The 17,827-nt window shown below is 48.7% G+C and overlaps 1 protein-coding gene across 1 annotated transcript; it reads left to right on the forward strand.

The window, feature by feature from the left end:
- Window positions 1-1,726: 1,726 nt before the first annotated feature.
- nrps1 (nonribosomal peptide synthase Pes1) lies at window positions 1,727-17,733 on the forward strand (the record flags this gene model as incomplete). Its single annotated transcript, XM_032088247.1, has 7 exons — window positions 1,727-2,218; window positions 2,274-2,690; window positions 2,815-3,117; window positions 3,171-12,306; window positions 12,357-12,736; window positions 12,791-13,451; window positions 13,502-17,733. 7 exons carry the CDS (start codon window positions 1,727-1,729, stop codon window positions 17,731-17,733), a joined length of 15,621 nt encoding a protein of 5,206 aa, XP_031936085.1.
- Window positions 17,734-17,827: the final 94 nt, after the last annotated feature.

Genomic DNA, 17,827 nt, shown 5'->3' on the forward strand with positions numbered 1-17,827 from the left:
CCAGAACTACTCGTACTAGTGCTTTCTCCCCCTTGCATTGCCTTTTTTTGTCAACAACTTCTCCACTTTGCATGACGCTCACATTAACGAACAAACGGCTGTCGGGGAAAAATTAAATAAATCAAAAAAATCAAAAATCAAAAATCAAAAACTTTGCTGGTGTGGAAATTCAACGATGGATATTTCCCCAGGCCAATCGCATCCAGATCCTTCCATTTTCCTTCGGATCTCGGCTTGAACTATAGACACCTCGCAAGAAAAATCTCCGTACTATATGCTTAGTGATCGTTAAATCGTACACGTCTACCAAGGGATGACCTTGCCGAACCTGAGGTTGTATTCGGAATATTTCCATGTGACCCAGACATTTTAATACTTGTAGATTCCAGTTAAGCGAGCTAAAAACCATGCGTTCTGTCATTAATATTAGGGTCAAACATCGTTCTTTCGCTACCAATTGAGTTCGAATATAGTATAGTTCGCCACAGTGATTACCGACTAAGCAAGGGAAGCATCCGAGAACTTAGTGATTCAGATTCTAACCGCCTTAGGTTCCTGCTGATCGACCATATCTGCTTTGTCCTATCCCCATCGGGGCGATGGCTGAAAGGGGTTCTTGATTCAATCCCTGAACAGGAGGTCATGATCTGCTCTATCATATCTGTAGACGAATGTAACGGTGCATAAGAGAATTATGCATCTAGGATGCTGCAGTACGATATCTTATGCACCCTGTACGAGTCGATGTAGAAGCGAACGGGAATTGATGCCCACGAGATGTTTGCGTGAGCCCAATGAAAAACCTCCGAGACTAACCAGCTGCCTGAACGGGAAAGGAGCTGTTGCTCCGCCCAGGAAGTCACTGGGTTCACTACCTGAACCATCCAAAAGCACTGCAGCAGGCTCAGCGATGACTCTTCCCTGCTGATGCTGCCAAGTTCTGAGAGTGGATGCTCGACGAACCCACTTAGTCTGAAGAGAAAGAATCCTTTCACCTGTGAGAAACTTGGCCCGTTCCAGAGCCCACTCAAGTGAACTCGGCTATTTTTTCTCTACCGAGTACCTGACACCTACCCAATCTAGGATCGCCCGTATTACTGATCTCTTGTTCCAGACCTGGAAGAACTCCAAGGATTATGATGGGGCAACTTCTTACGGAGTACATGGTCCTTGCAATCAAGCCATTCAGCTTCTAGCCTCATTTTGCGCTTCCCTTTCTTTCTTTTCTTTTTCCAATCCGCCTCTCCTGACTATGGGTCCACTATGTGGGTTATCATTTCTTAGGCTTCAAGCCATACACCGGGGGGGTGCACAATGCACATGGGCCCAGACCCACTGTGGAAGTTCGAAAGCCATTAACTTCATTCCGGACATCACCCGGACTCACACTAAAGCAAGGGTAGATAGAACCCCGTAAGAAGCTCGGTGGCTAACAATCAAGGCGTTCATGTTTTGTCATTGGTGGTTGGTACCTTCGTGTTCTTCGGGTGTAGCGGCTGCGCAAAGCCGTCGCTATGTGATGAAGTCCTTTTAGCTCCATTGATCTATTTTCGTCGAAGCAAATTCTAAGACCCCATGATAATACCCCATGATTTTAGGATACAATTTAAAAGTGCGAAGGAGCATTGTGTGGGCTGTCAGCTCTCGTTCCTTTTTACATATCTCTATATTCCTAATATCTAATACATTTGTCTCTGCGGTGTTCTGCAGATAGCTACTGACCAGCATGGCCCACTCTACCCAATGCTTTTTGCCAAAATTTGGTCCTCTATCCGAAGGTCCTAAACGGCCTATGTCGATGAGGACCAGGACGAGCAGTTCAGAAACCACCCAGTTGATTTCGGCGTGGCAGGAAGGACAACTCGACGCTCTATTAAAAACCACGTGGGCCTTGGTCCTTTACCGCTATATCGGTTCTCCAGATATTTGCTTCGGTTGCCAACACCTGACTGCTCATGATGATGCGACCCGTTCCTCAGATAGTGCGGCAATCCATACATGCAGACTCTCAGTCAGCGAGGATGACTCTATTCGAGGATTGCTTGAGAAAGCGAAGGGTCCGATTGACCCCGCCGATTCCGCTGAGATATGTGGAACTCCGGGCGTGGTGACTAGAAACTTTCGGTTGTATAACACCATGATGATGATTCAAGATTGTCGTGAGACGACAACGACCTCAATAGATACCCCCGTCGCGGTGATTGCCCTCCCAAATGAGGTAAATTGTATGCCATGAGGTTGTTGACGAGAACCTACTAACGTTCGATCATCAGTGCCACCTTCGCCTTCACGTGAAGGTTTTGTATGAAGATATGGGCATCTTTATGGAGTGGTGGAATAACGATATATCAACCGAGCAAATCAGGACCATATCCAGCTATTTCCAAGAGACGTTAGCCCGAGTTCTTATGGCAGATGACACGGCAGTGAGCAAACTAAGCGGCATATCAGAAAGCGATTGGGCTCGCATCTGCAAGTTTAACGCAAAGGCTCTAGAGATCCATGACCGTTGTATTCATGAAGCCATCCATGAGCAGACAGTACTCCAGCCCGAGAGCGAAGCTGTGTGTGCTTGGGATGGAAGCTTGACATATAGCAAATTGGATCTGTTAGCTTCTCAACTTGCGTACCATCTCCAAGCGCGAGGTGTTGGGCCTGAAGTTCGCGTAGCCCTATGTTTTGACAAATCCGTAAGTGTCCCGAATAGCTTGAATATCCGAAATGAATCGTGTATTTCCCCCCACCGTTTCTCCTGAAACTATCACGGCCCTTTTGCTTTGCTGTTCCCTACAAGATTTTAACAGGTGCCTGCAGAAATGGAATATTGTGGCAATGCTTGCCGTCTTGAAGGCTGGTGGTGCTTTTGTGCCCTTAGATCCAACACACCCAGCATCTCGCTTACAGTCTCTTGCTCGATCTGTACAGGCGAAAATTATGCTGTGTTCCAGAAACCATGTCCAGAACTTAAGGGCGGTGGTAGAGCACTTGATACCACTAGACGGTGACACTTGGGAAGAACTTTCAATTCCCCGCGGAGACGTAAGCCTATTAACGGAAGTAAAGGGTTCCAACGCAGCATATGTGATCTTTACTTCCGGATCAACCGGAGAGCCAAAGGTTTGTTATTCTCGGTCTTACGGGAAGGAATACCCCTCAACTGATGTTCATAGGGCACTTTGATGGAACATAAAGCATATGTATCCAGTGCAATGGCTCATGCACCACAACTCCGTGTCTTTGCCAGCTCACGTGTACTACAATTTGCGGCACATACGTTTGATGCGACCTTGGCTGAAATCCTGACAACGTTGTTGGTCGGGGCTTGCGTCTGTGTGCCAAGTGAAGAAGCCCGCCTAAACAATATCACCAAAGTAATCAACGACATGAGAGTGAACCATGCTACTTTGACACCATCATTCGTTGACTTCATCAATATCTCAGATGTTCCAAAACTTGAGAGTCTTGTGCTCGCCGGTGAGGCAATGTCTCAATCGCACCTGGAGACATGGTCCAAAATCAACCTTGTGAATGGGTTTGGGCCCACGGAGACTGCCGTTACAGCTGCGGTCAACTCAAAGGTCACTAGTTCCTCTGATAGCAGGGATATAGGTCTTCCCACCGGGGTTCATTGCTGGATTGTAGATTCAGATGATCACAACCAACTTGTGCCCATTGGTTGCGTCGGGGAAATGCTCGCGGAGGGCCCTTCTCTAGCTCGAGGATACGTTAATAATCAGCAAAAAACTGATGAGGTTTTTATTTATGACCCATCCTGGACAAAACGCCAGGGTGGAGATTCAGTCCGGAGGTTTTATAAGACCGGCGATTTGGTACGGTATAATTCCGAAGCTGGTTCGCTGACGTATATAGGGAGAAAGGACACACAAGTAAAGTTTCATGGACAAAGAATTGAGTTGGGCGAGATCGAAGACAACCTGAACACTGATCCAAACATAAAGCACTGCCTTGTGTTCCTCCCGAAGTCTGGGTTCTCTGAAGGCAGAATCGTAGCGGTATTGTCTTTGCCTATCATCGACGAGATTTCAGACTCAGAGCCGGTACCCCTGAGACTTCTTGAGACTTCAAAGAAGAATTCAATCATAACTCAGATACGTGATCGATTGTCGGCACGCTTACCAGCGTATATGATCCCAACTGTGTGGTTGTGTGTCGAGACTGTGCCAATGCTTGTATCCGGTAAACTGGACAGAAAGGCTACTGCAAATTGGGTTGGCAACCTGGAAAATGACCCAAATATCCAACTCGCCAAGCTTGACCCCATCCCTAATGAGAGTAGCACTCGGTCTGAAAATGCGACAGAGGAACGACTGGCTTCCATCTGGAGCCGTGTCCTCAATATCCCCAGAAACCACATCAGCCTCGACGAAAGCTTTTTAAGTCAGGGAGGTGACTCGATTGCCGGATTAACATGTGTTGGTTTCTGCACAAAGCAGGGAATCGGTATCACAGTTCAAGATATACTTCGGAGTAAGTCGATCCGGGACTTAGCAACCCGTGCAAAGGAGATTCAACAGCCAGCATCTTATGAGGAAACTATTGAGAAACCATTCGGCCTTTCGCCAATTCAAAAGCTTCATTTCATGGTGCGGCAAGAGGGCCAGGGACATTTCAACCAGAGCGTGCTGACGCGTTTGAATCAACAAGTCGATGAGCATGACCTGCGCCGCAGTATAGAAACGCTTGTTAACCGCCACTCTATGCTCAGAGCACGATTGGTTGACTTTGGCGCTGATGGGTTCCAGCAGCGTATTATGGAAGACATTGCAGGCTCTTACCGTTGGCGCATGCATGATGTGAACTGTCAAGATCAGATTGAGCATGCCATTGCCGGTAGCCAGTCAAGCATCAATGTTTTCGCCGGGCCCGTCCTAGCAGTTGATATGTTTAAAGGAAATGGCAAGGACTATGTTTTGTCTCTCGTTGCCCATCATCTAGTTGTCGATATCGTTTCCTGGCGAATCATTCTGGAAGATCTGGAGGATTTACTTCTGAACCCGGATGATGCTAAATCGCAAACCGGCTCTCTTCCTTTCCAGAGTTGGTGCCAAATGCAAGTAAACAAATGCCAGGAACCGAACATGGCATTGGAAAACCTTCCTCCACCGGACTTCGCCTACTGGGGAATGGATAAATGTTCTATAACTTACGGAGACGTGGATTGCGAAACATTTGAGGTCGATGCAGAGAGCACCCATGCTCTCCTGATGGACTGTCACCAAAGTCTTCAGACTGAGCCTATTGATGTGTTTCTCGCCTCTCTTCTGCATTCTTTCCAGCAGACCTTTAGCGACCGATCTTTACCAGTGATCTACAACGAAGGCCATGGTAGGGAGGTCTGGGACTCTGGAATAGACATCTCGCGTACTGTTGGGTGGTTTACTATTCTGCACCCAATAACCTTACAGCAGATTGCAGAAGATGACCCAGTAAAGACACTCATACGTGTCAAGGACCTCCGTCGACGCGTTACGGATAATGGCAGGCAGGATTTTGCACGGCGCCTGGTGGGCGATGCGGAAGACCGTGGCCATCCTAGCCCCATGGAAATTTCATTCAATTATGTCGGCCAGCACCGAGACTTGCAGAGACAGGATGGCCTCTTCCAGCTTATGAATCAGATGGCTGGAGAGGCTGGTCGAGGTGGTGGAGCAGCAGACTTCGGCGAGAACACCCCGCGATTTGCCCTTTTCGAGATCTCTGCGATGGGTGTTCAAGGACGCTTGCGTTTTACGTTTTCCTTTAACCGATATATGAAGCATCAGCAAGCTATCCGACATTGGATCTCAAACTGTCATGACCTGCTCAAGTATCTCGGTTCAAAATTGCAGTCCCTTGCGCCAAAACCAACATTAAGCAGTTTCCCAATGCTATCCTTAACGTATGAAGAGCTCGAAGCGATGTTCTCGGATAGACTGCCGAGTGTTGGAATCAAATCTTTTGAGCAAGTAGAGGATATCTATCCTTGCTCGCGCATGCAACAGGGTATATTATTGAGCCGTTCCCGAGACGAAGGGTTCTACTCTGTGCATGACACGTTCGAAGTGAAAGGCTCGCTCTGCGAGCCTGATCTCAATCAACTGGTGCTTGCTTGGCAACAGGTGGTTATGCATCACCCAATGCTACGGACGATATTTGTGGACAAGCTCACCAGCCGGGAGCTTTTCTGTCAGGTGGTCCTAAAAACCATCGACTCTCAGCCAAGCATTTTCAGATGTGTGGACGAGAGTGGAGTGCTTGCTGCATTTGATGAACAGCGCCCAATGACCTATGTAGGATCTCGGCCACCTCACCGATTTACTATCTGTCAGACTGCTGCTGGAAAACTTTATTGCAGACTGGAAATCAACCATGTTTCCATGGATGGTTCTTCGATTTCAATTATAGTCCGAGACTTACAGCTGGCATACGCTGGAAAGCTGGAAGCATACCGCAGACCGATGTTCAAGAACTTCCTACATTACTTGCGTGAGCAAGATGACAGCACCAGCTATTGGTGCTCGTATTTGTCAGACTGCAAGCCTTGCCATTTTCCGGTGCTTAATGATGGCCTCATCTCTGAAAAGCAACTTCGAAGTGTTCGTCTGAACGTCAACTTCTACAGCGAACTTCTAGAAGCGTGCGAGAAGTGTGGAGTAACTCTGTCAACTGCGATTAGCACGGCCTGGGGTCTTACGCTCGGTCAATTCTGTGGCTCCAGTGATGTTTGCTTCAGTTACTTGGCCTCTTTGAGAGATATGCCCGTCGAAGACATCGAGTCTGTTGTCGGGCCGGTTATAACGCTGTTGGCATGCCGAATGAAGATGCCCGCAAATAGTTGGCTCTCAGATATCCTACATCAGGTCCAGAATGACTATATGGAACAACTATCCCACAGAAACACGTCACTCATTGATATACAACACGCCTTGAAACTCTCGGATACGACACTGTTCAACACTGGCGTCTCATACAGGAAGCTGCCACCGAACAAAGTAAACTCCGAGGAGGTTCAGTTTGTGGAGGTGGGATCAATCTATGATCCTGCGGAGTTTCCCGTTTATGTCAATGTCGAGGTTGCTGAAGATGACGCGCGCATTGACCTGAACTATTGGACGAACGCTTTGTCAGTTGGTCAAGCAGAAAACGTTGCTAGCGTTTTTCTTAAGGCTCTGGAAAATATTGCCCATTATCAAGATACCAAGACCTGCACGATAAGTGATATCGACTTTCTCAGCGAGCAGTCTTGCACAAAGCTATGTGAATGGAATGCGAAGTTACCAGATAGACCAGAAAAGTGTGTACACGAAATCATTCAGCAACAGGCATTATATCTCCCTCTATCAACCCCTGCAATATGCTCATGGGATGCGAATCTTACGTACTCAGACGTCGAGCACCTTTCAACTCGACTGGCTCAGTATCTTATAGGTCTCGGAGTAGGACCCGAAACATTTGTCGCCTTGCTTTTCGAGAAGTCAGCCTGGTATGTCATCGCCCAAGTCGCTGTGTTAAAGGCTGGCGGGGCATTTGTCGCTTTGGACCCAAGTCATCCAGAAGCTCGACTACGGGGTCTAGTGGAAGACGTTGGAACTCATGTCATGTTATGCTCAGTTAAGCATACTGAGAAAGCGTCCCGGCTTTGCGATAGTGCGTTTGCAGTCTGTGAAGCAACAATCGATGGGCTTACAATTCCAGCAACTGTAATGCCTGCTGCTACCCCAAGCATAAACAATGCAGCCTATGGTATTTTCACATCTGGTACAACAGGAAAGCCAAAGGTGTCAGTCATTGAGCATATATCGCTTGGAATAGCTGCGTCAACATTCCCTGAGATTTTCCGGATGGGCCGGGGGACTCGTGTGCTTCAGTTTTCGAATTACATATTCGACGTACACGTGTTGGAAACTATTATAACCCTTATGACAGGTGGCTGTATTTGTATCCCTAGCGAAGAAGAACGACTGAACGACTTATCTGGGGCAATTAATAGGATGGGCGCCACCATGTGCACCATGACGCCATCAACAGCAAATACTCTGAATCCAGAATCTGTCCCCACATTGGAAACAGTCATAGCTGGAGGAGAAATAATGACCAAGAGTCATGTTGACCGCTGGGCAGACAGGTGTGTCATCAATGCATACGGGCCTTCAGAAGCCACCATAGCTTCTACGGCAAGTGTGAAAATTGATGGAGGAAGACGTCTCACTGAGGATTACAACTCAATTGGCACTGCCTTTGCTGGCAGGACTTGGATCGTTGACCCCAATAATTACCACCGTCTCCTCCCTATCGGGGCAATTGGCGAATTGGTATTGGAAGGCTGCAACATCGGACGTGGCTACCTCAACAATGTTGAAAAGACTAAGGAGGTCTTTATCACAGACGCTCGGTGGGCTGAACATAGCGGGCTAAAGAAAATCCTCGAGAATAAGGAGCGCATGTACCGTACGGGAGATCTGGTTCGGTACAATTCCGACGGCAGCCTCTGTTTTATCTCGCGTAAAGACACTCAGATCAAGCTCAACGGCCAGCGGATAGAATTGGAAGAAGTTGAGCAACAATGCGTCGGTTACTTGCCAGCGAGCACACAGGTTGCCGTTGAGGTAGTTACGCCAGAAGCAAAAACTGTGGCAAAATGCCTCGCTGTTTTCTTCGCTACTGGTGATCACGAGGAGGATGAGTCAAGTCTACTGCTTTCCACCAGTGAAACTACAGCGGACATTGCGAAGAAGCTGCATAGCTCCCTGAAAGAGTCCTTACCGATTGTGATGATACCAAAGCTCTTCTTTCCGGTACGTCGCCTACCACTTTCAGCAACCGGAAAGCTTGACCGCAAAGGGCTTCGTGCCATAGTTGAACGTCTGCCAAAAGAGAAACTGATGCAATACACTACCTTCAATGATGGTTCCAGGCAAGTAGCAGAAGGTGGAGCTGAAGGAAAGCTTGTGGCTTTGTGGGAGGAAGCATTGGGGCTTGCACCGGGCTCTGTCGGCACTGATGATAGCTTCTTCGGAATCGGTGGTGATTCCCTCTCAGCTATGAAGCTTGTCAGCGCTGCAGACGCCCAGGGTATTGCACTCACTGTAGCCGATATATACGCAAACCCTATCTTGGCAGACATGGCGAAGATCTGTGAGCCTTCGGAAACGGCAGCGGAAACAGTGACAGTCGAGCCGTTTAGCCTTCTGCCTTCTTCGGTGCGCAAAGAAGCCTTACAAGAAGTTACTAATCAGTGTCATATACCTGATGGATCTATAACTGACATCTACCCTTGCAGTCCGGTGCAAGAAGGTCTTATCACACTCTCAACTAAGCAACAAGGAGCCTACATAGCTCGACCAATTTTCAAGCTTACGGACGAAGTCAACTTAGAGCAATTCAGAGAGGCGTGGCAGCAAACCGTGGATGAACTTGATATTCTGCGAACTCGTATTGTGCATACTGACTCTATGGGATTCCTTCAAGTTGTGGTCGACAAGGAACCTATTGCTTGGACTGCTGCAACAACAATAGATGAGATCATGGATGACACGCCAGAGTTGCCAAACCAAAGTGGAGGATCACTGACTGCCTATGCAATTGTTCAACGTGGAGATTCCTCTTCCCGCTATTTCATTTGGACAATACACCACGCACTGTACGACGGATGGAGTGTGCCATTGATTCTCAAAAGGGTGGAAGAGCTGTATAAAAGCCCTTCCGCTACGGGCTCTACGCTTCCATACAAGCTTTTCATTAGCCACCTGCAGGACAAGGATATGTCCGAGTCGGACAACTTCTGGAGATCACAACTTGCGGACATCTCTTGCTCGCCCTTCCCCCAAAGTAAGGCTTCGATTTCGGATGCTGTACGTGTCGGAAATCGACATCACAGCATTGTAGAGATCGGCCGGACTCCAGAGAGCAAAGATCTAACTCTCCCCGAGCTTATACGCGCTGCATGGGCCATCGTTATCTCAACTCATACTGGTTCCAGTGACGTCTGCTTTGGCGAAACACTCATGGGAAGGAACATCAATCTCCGCGGAATTACTGAAGTCGCCGGGCCTGTCCTTACAACGGTTCCTACACGTGTGCAGGTTGACAACGAGCTCTTGGTCACTCAATTCTTGCAGAACATACGCAAACTAACCACAGCAATGATACCACACCAGCACTCTGGACTCCAGCGGATACGGAGGCTCAACGACAATACGTCCCTCGCTTGCGACTTCCAGAATCTCTTGGTAATACAAACAGAAGAGGAAACCATGAATGGAGACCTGTGGGTTCCAGAGAATAACCAAACCAGTAGCGACTTCTTTACTCACCCACTTACCGTTGAATGTAAAATCAGCGGTTCAAAGCTGGTTTTGACTGTCCATCATGACGAAATCATTCTCGACAGCTGGCAAACTGAAAGGCTCACAAATCAGTTCACGCATGTGATACAGCAGTTGCTCACTTTCTCTGAGAAGGACATCAGAAAGGTTGGTGACCTTAATGTAGCCAGCCCTCAAGACAAGCAAGAAATCCTTTCGTGGAATCAGCGACAGCCAACTCGGGTTGATAGATGTGTTCATGAAATCATCCGCGAGAAGGGCGCTGCCCAGCCTGGGGCCCCGGCTATTTGTGCCTGGGACGGTCAACTTTCTTACAGGGAAATGTATGACTATGCGTCGTCATTCGCTGCCTATCTTAACTCCCGTGGGGTTGGGCCTGAAGCACTAGTGCCGATTTGCTTGGATAAGTCTGTATGGGCAATAGTCACCATACTCGGTATCCTTATCGCAGGTGGAGCATTTGTGCCTCTGGATCCTGCCTACCCAACATCAAGGCACAAAGAGATCTTGGAAGACATAGAAGCCCGAATTATTCTTTGCTCTCCTCAATATCGCAATCGCTATGCAGGCTCCGTTAAGACCATCGTCCCTGTAAGTCAAGATACCATACGAGCTTATGGTGCTCTTGCAAGGAAGACCCCAAGCCTTAACCGTGCTACACCATCAAACATGGCTTATGCAATTTTCACCTCAGGAAGTACAGGCCGCCCCAAAGGCATTATCATTGATCATCGCGCACTTGCTAGCAGTGCTACAGCTTTCTCACCCATTGTGCACTTAAACGAAAATTCTCGAGCCTTCCAGTTCGCTTCTCTTACATTCGATGCCGCTGTCATGGAAGTTCTTGCCACATTGATGCATGGAGGTTGTATATGTATTCCAAGTGAAGACGAGCGCTTGAATGACGTTGCCGGTGCTATTCGGCGAATGGATGTCTCGTGGGCTTTCTTAACCCCATCTATCGCAAGCATTATCGAGCCATCGACAGTCCCTTCTCTGAAAGTGCTTGCATGCGGAGGGGAGAAGTTGTCACGGGAGGTAGTCCTGAAGTGGGCCCATCGCGTTAAACTGATCAATGGTTATGGACCAACAGAAACAACTATTTTCGCTGTCCTGAATGATGTAACCCCAGGCACTGATCCTGCTTGCATTGGCTACGGCATTCCGTCTACATTGACGTGGGTTGTGGACCCTGAAAATCACAACCGGCTCTCTCCCTTGGGTGCCATCGGAGAGCTGGCTTTGGAAGGTGCCGCTCTTGCAAGAGAGTACCTTAAAAGCCCCGAGAAAACAGCCGATGCTTTTGTTACTGAGCCAACATGGATCAAAGACTTCCCCAGTTCCCTACCTTCACCCAGGAGGATATACAAGACTGGCGATTTGGTAAGATACAATCCAGACGGTTCTATTGAATACATCAGCCGTAAGGATCATCAAGTCAAAATCCACGGTCTCCGTATGGAGCTCGGTGAAATCGAGCATCGTCTGTGCGAAGATCGTCGTGTGCGTCACGCCGTTGTGATTCTACCAAAATCAGGACTCATTCAGAAACGCCTGGTCGCGATCTTGTCTTTAGAATCTTTGAATTCAGGCAGCGGTCTTAATTCTGATGGAGCATGCGAGCTTATCAGCCAGGATCAAATGGACGCTGCATATTCCAAACTTGAAGAAATTCAGAAGGGCCTTGAGTCACAGTTACCTATCTACATGGTCCCACAAACATGGGCTGTGATCAAAAAGCTTCCCATGTTGGTCTCTGGAAAGCTAGACAGGAAACGGTTGACAGCCTGGATCGAGAAGATTGATGAATCGACATATGATCGTATAATGCAGGATTATGATAACATCAAACGGGGCAACATGGAGCACCAAGGTGAAGAAGACAATGACTCTTCCATCAATGTCCTGCTTGATGTCTTTACCCAGGTTCTCAACATTCCATCATCAAAGATTGATCCTAGTCGGTCATTTGTTAGCCTTGGTAAGTATATTTCATTCATCCACGTAAGACAGGAGGCTAATTTTCCACAGGAGGTGATAGCATTACTGGCATGGCTGTTATTTCCAGGGCTCGTAAGCATGGGCTCAGCTTGACGCTACACAATATTCTTCAGAGCAAGTCGATAACCGAGCTTGCCCTTACATCTACTGTCATAGTCCAGACAGTCAAGCACGAAGAGAAGTCTGGCGAATTATTCGACCTTTCTCCAATTCAGGGCTTGTTTATGCAGACGACGGATGAATTCCAGGGCAAAGCTCGTTTCAACCAAAGCATGACAGTCCGCCTTACAAAACGGACAAGGCCAGATGTTGTGAAGAATGCCATCAAGGCGGTTGTTGACCGACACTCTATGTTCGGGGCAAGATTCAGCAAATCCTCTGATGGAACTTGGAAACAGACAATCACCAAGGTACGTGCAATACTGTTTGTAAACCCTAAATATACCAGGCTAAGCATTTCACAGGATATTGATTCATCTTATCGGTTCCGCACTCACTCTATTAATAGCCCAAGCGACATGTTGCCTGAGATTGCGGAAAGCCAGCAGTGTCTGGATATCCAGAACGGGCCAATATTCGCCGCAGATCTATTTGAAGTTCGCGGTCATGAGCAAGTTCTATTCGTTGTAGCCAGCCATCTTTGTGTTGATATGGTGTCATGGCGCATAGTCCTGCAGGACATGCAGGAATTCATTGAAACCGGTGCCCTGGCCTCTGACAAGCCACTGTCATTCCAGAGCTGGTGCGACCTCCAGGTCGAGAATAGTAAGCGAGAAAACCGTGTTATCCAACTACCGTTCTCTAATGAGCCGCCCAATTTGGCATACTGGGGTATGGCGAACTCTCAAAACCTCTATGGTCATGTCAAGATGGAGTCGTTCACACTGAACGAAGAAGCTACTGCTTTCATTCTGGGCCGCTGCCATGAAGCTCTTCGAACAGAAACCGTTGAGATTCTACTCTCTTCTGTCATTCATTCCTTCCGTCGAGTGTTTGCCGATCGGAATGTCCCGACGATCTACAACGAGGGCCATGGCCGCGAAGCCTGGGATGCTAGCATTGACCTTTCCAGAACAGTTGGCTGGTTCACAACAATGTCTCCTCTGCATATTGACGAAGGCTCAGGTATGTATAGATAGAAGAAAACTTGCAGAATGTTACTGACTAGAGGCTAGACATCATCAATACTCTGAAGCGAGTCAAGGATACAAGACGTAAGATTGCGAATGACAGCCGGCCTTACTTTGCTCAGAGTCTCCTCCATCCATCAGGAGATGATTCCACAAGCTTCCCAGTTCCCCTAGAGGTTGTATTCAACTATCTCGGTCAACTCCAGCAATTGGAACGCAAGGACTCCCTGTTCCAACACTATGGAGGCGCAGTTGATGCCGAAACCTTTGAACTGGCAGGAGACATGGGACCTCAAACGCCGCGGTTTGCTCTCTTCGAGATCTCTGCGATCATCATCAAGGATAGGCTTCATGTTTCTTTCACATACAACCGAAACATGCAACACAGATCACGCATCCAGAACTGGGTCTCTGAGTGCAGAAGAACCCTTGAAGAGGAGGTTCTGTCTCTCAAGGATTATTCGCCCGCGCCAACTCTCAGTGACTATCCATTACTCCCGACAACATATGACGGACTGGATGATCTTGTCAAGAAAACTTTGCCTAAAGTTGGAGTTGAAAGCTGGGACAGGGTTGAAGACATCTATCCATGCTCTCCGGTGCAAGAAGGTATCCTCCTCAGCCAACTTCGCGATCCGCATGGGTACATGTTCCACGGTATTTTCGAAGTTCGTTCTCTCCAGGGCAAACATATCGATTCATCATTACTCCGAACGGCATGGGCAATGGTAGTCAGCCGGCACCCAGCTTTGCGTACCTTGTTCATCGATAGCAACTACAAGGGTGGGACTTTTGACCAGCTGGTAATCAAGGCATCTGGCGAGGATGTTCTCGAATTCGAGTGCGATGAGTCGCTTGCATTCGCTCAACTTGATCAAGTCAAACTTCACGATATAAATGCTAACAGGCGCGTGAAGTTTCCACAGCATTTGACCATCTGCACGACAGCCTCTGGGAGAGTGCTTATGAAGCTCGAGATGAACCACGCGATCGTCGACGGTGGCTCCATTGACGTTCTCTTCAGGGACCTGGCATTGGCATACAAAAACCAGCTCCCTGCAGGATCCGGGCCTCGCTACAGTGACTATATTAAGTACACCAGGAGCCAAGCACATGACAAAGCGTTGCAACACTGGAAACAATACCTCGCCGGAGCTCGTCCCTGCCATCTCTCGTTCTCTACTAAGTCAAGCGGTGATCGTCAGCTAGGCTCTCATTTAATGAGCTTTAACCGCTTCGGTGAATTGCAGAAGTTCTGCGAAAATAATTCCGTCACTCTTGCTAACCTAACGCTTTCGGCCTGGGCACTTGTTCTTCGGAGCTTCACGGGTTCAGACGACATCTGCTTTGGCTATCCTTCCGCTGGTCGTGATTCTCCCGTTCCTGGAATCCATGATGCTGTTGGTATTTTTATTAACATGCTGTGCTGTAGAGTCAAGTTCACGTCGGGTCAGACATTAGAGGATGTCTCCAAATTGGTACAGAGTGATTATATTGGAAACCTTCCACACCAGAACTGCTCCCTGGCACAGATCCAGCATGATCTTGGCCGACAAGGACAGTCACTTTTCAACACAACTCTATCCATCCAAAATCGTTCAGCTCCTCAAGACTCAGGTGACAAGATTATATCATTTGAGATGCAAAGGGCACATGATCCGACCGAGTATCCTGTCACTGTAAATGTTGAAACAACTAAGGGCCATGAGGGCATCATGCTTAGATACTGGAAGGACACAGTGTCCGACAGTCAAGCGAAGGACTTGGCAAATGCTATTGCTAAAGTCTTTACGTGCTTTATTGAGCGCCCGTCCAGACTGGTATCGGAACTCAAGCTTGCCCCAAGCCATGATTCCTCGGCTATGAGTAACTCTGCTTTGATGGACTCGGACGTGCTCAACAGTGATGCTCTAAAGAAGTTGATTGACATCCGCGTCAATGAGATAATTACACGAATGCTCAAGGAGGGAACGCTAGCTATACCTACCGTCCATGAGCTTCATATTGAAGCATCGGAGGGTTCATTTGCAACGAAACGGCTGCCTCGTGAAGGAAATCTTTCTAACTCTACGCTGACCTTGACCAACTACAGTAGAGCGTCAACAGATACCAGGGAATCAACTGACCTTGAGAAACGGCTTTGGTCGCTGTGGAGTTCTGCACTAGGCCTATCTCCTAACATTGTCAACCGCAAAGGCAGTTTCTTCAAGCTAGGCGGCGATAGTATAACTGCTATGAAAATGGTTGGCGCTGCTAGAGAGGAAGGTCTCTCGTTGAGTGTAGCAGATGTCTTCGGCAATCCGGTGTTCGAGGATATGCTGGCCATAGTCGTTGCTAAGGATACGCCCGCAGTGTTTGAAACTCATACACAGGCCATTCAGCTCAGTGAGAAAGTCCCAGAGTCAGCGGTCGTCATCACCAGGGCAGTTTCACCCGACGAGATATCCGTGCTGCGGCCTGTGCCAATCGACGATTCATCTTTGCAGTCCAGCATCTGCTCCAAGATTGGTGTCTTCCGAGGTGGAATTGCCGACGTTCTCTCCGTTACAGACTTCCAGGCTATGTCAATCACCGCAAGTCTCTTCAAGTCCAGGTGGATGTTGAACTACTTCTTCCTTGATGGTAAAGGTCCATTGGACATTAGACGACTCAGAGAAAGTTTCTTGCAAGTTGTCGACGCTTTCGATATCCTTCGGACCGTGTTTGTCTGCTTCCATGGCCAATTCTTCCAGGTTGTGCTGAGAAAGATGCGGCCAATGATTGTCGTTCACGAGACGGAGCAGAGTCTGGATGAGTACACTGAGTCCCTACAACAGCGTGACCGAGAACAGGATCCCCGACAAGGCGAACAATATGTGCAGTTCTACGTCGTGAAGAAGAAGAATACCGATCATCATCGTATCCTGATCAGAATGTCTCACACTCAGTTTGACGGCGTCTGCCTGCCACGAATCATGTCGGCCATCAAAATGGGCTACGAGGGCAGCCCTATTCCTCCAACATCCTCTTTCTCGAACTACATGCGCATGCTCCCTGGCAGTATCACTCCAGAACATTATCAGCATTGGTCGACACTTCTACAGGGCTCTAGGATGACCGATATCATCAGAAGACAGACACCCAACAACTTCCAACACATCGGCTCTTTCACGGCGCAGAAGAAGGCCATCGAGATCTCAGCTACAGTTATCGGCGACGTCACGCTCGCCACGGTCATGCAGTCAGCCTGGGCCATGACACTGGCCAAGCTCTCTGCACAATCCGACGTCGTATTCGGGCTCACCATCAGCGGCCGGAACACAACCATCCCGGGTATTGAAAGCACCGTCGGACCCTGTATTAACATGATCCCAGTCAGAGTCAATTTCGGAGACCGTTGGACCGGCCTCGACATCTTCCGCTACCTCCAAGATCAACAAGTCGCCAATATGCCGTACGAGTCCCTGGGATTCAGAGAAATAATCCGCAACTGCACCGACTGGCCCGACTCTACATTCTTCACCACCTCCGTCTTCCATCAGAACGTCGAGTACGAGGGCCACATGCAGCTCGACGACAACATGTACCGGATGGGCGGCGTGGGCGTCGTCGACAACTTCACCGACATCACGGTAGTATCCAAGCCAACAGGCGACGGCAAGCTGGACATCACGCTCGCCTACTCCGAAAGAAGCGCAATCAACACCGCCTTCGCCGCGAAGATCCTCGACATGCTCTGCGAAACCGCACACAGCCTCATCACCAACCCCCAAATCGCCCTCCCCTCACCATCCACCCTCCGCTCCCTGCCCTGCCAAGTCATCGACGACCTCCCCAGACCAACAGAAGAGCACTTCCTCACCTCCAACCTCAACAGCAGAAGCATCTCCGAACTCCTCGTCCACTCCGACATCCTCAACAAAACCTGGCAAGACGTCCTCCCGAACAGACACCCGGAGACCCCCCGGCCGCCCTTCCAACTCAACTCCTCGTTCTTCGGCCTGGGCGGCGACATCTTCAGCATGGGCCAGCTGGCCTGGGGTCTCGAGCAAGAAGGCCTCCATGTTCGCCTCGAGGAATTACTCGAGCATCCTACTTTCCTGGGCCATCTGGCTGTGCTGGCTTTGCATAATGCCAAACAGGAGAACTTGGTGGAGAGGACGAGGACCGTTGAGAGCACAGCTCGTGTCCCGTCTGTCTCTATCAAGGGCCGGATGAAGAGTGCCAATTGGAATCCTCTTGGTAAGGCTCTTACCTTGGCCAGGAGGTTTACTACGAAACGGAGTGCGAAGTCTTGATTATATTGTTGTGGGATGTCGGTTGGTTGAGGATTTGCTTTTCTTACTTTGATGTTCCAATTCCATCCTTCCACAAAAAAAAAAAGAAAGAAAA

Source organism: Aspergillus pseudonomiae, assembly GCF_009193645.1.
Source record: "Aspergillus pseudonomiae strain CBS 119388 unplaced genomic scaffold BDV37scaffold_112, whole genome shotgun sequence".
Classification (NCBI taxonomy): Eukaryota; Fungi; Ascomycota; class Eurotiomycetes; order Eurotiales; family Aspergillaceae; genus Aspergillus; species Aspergillus pseudonomiae.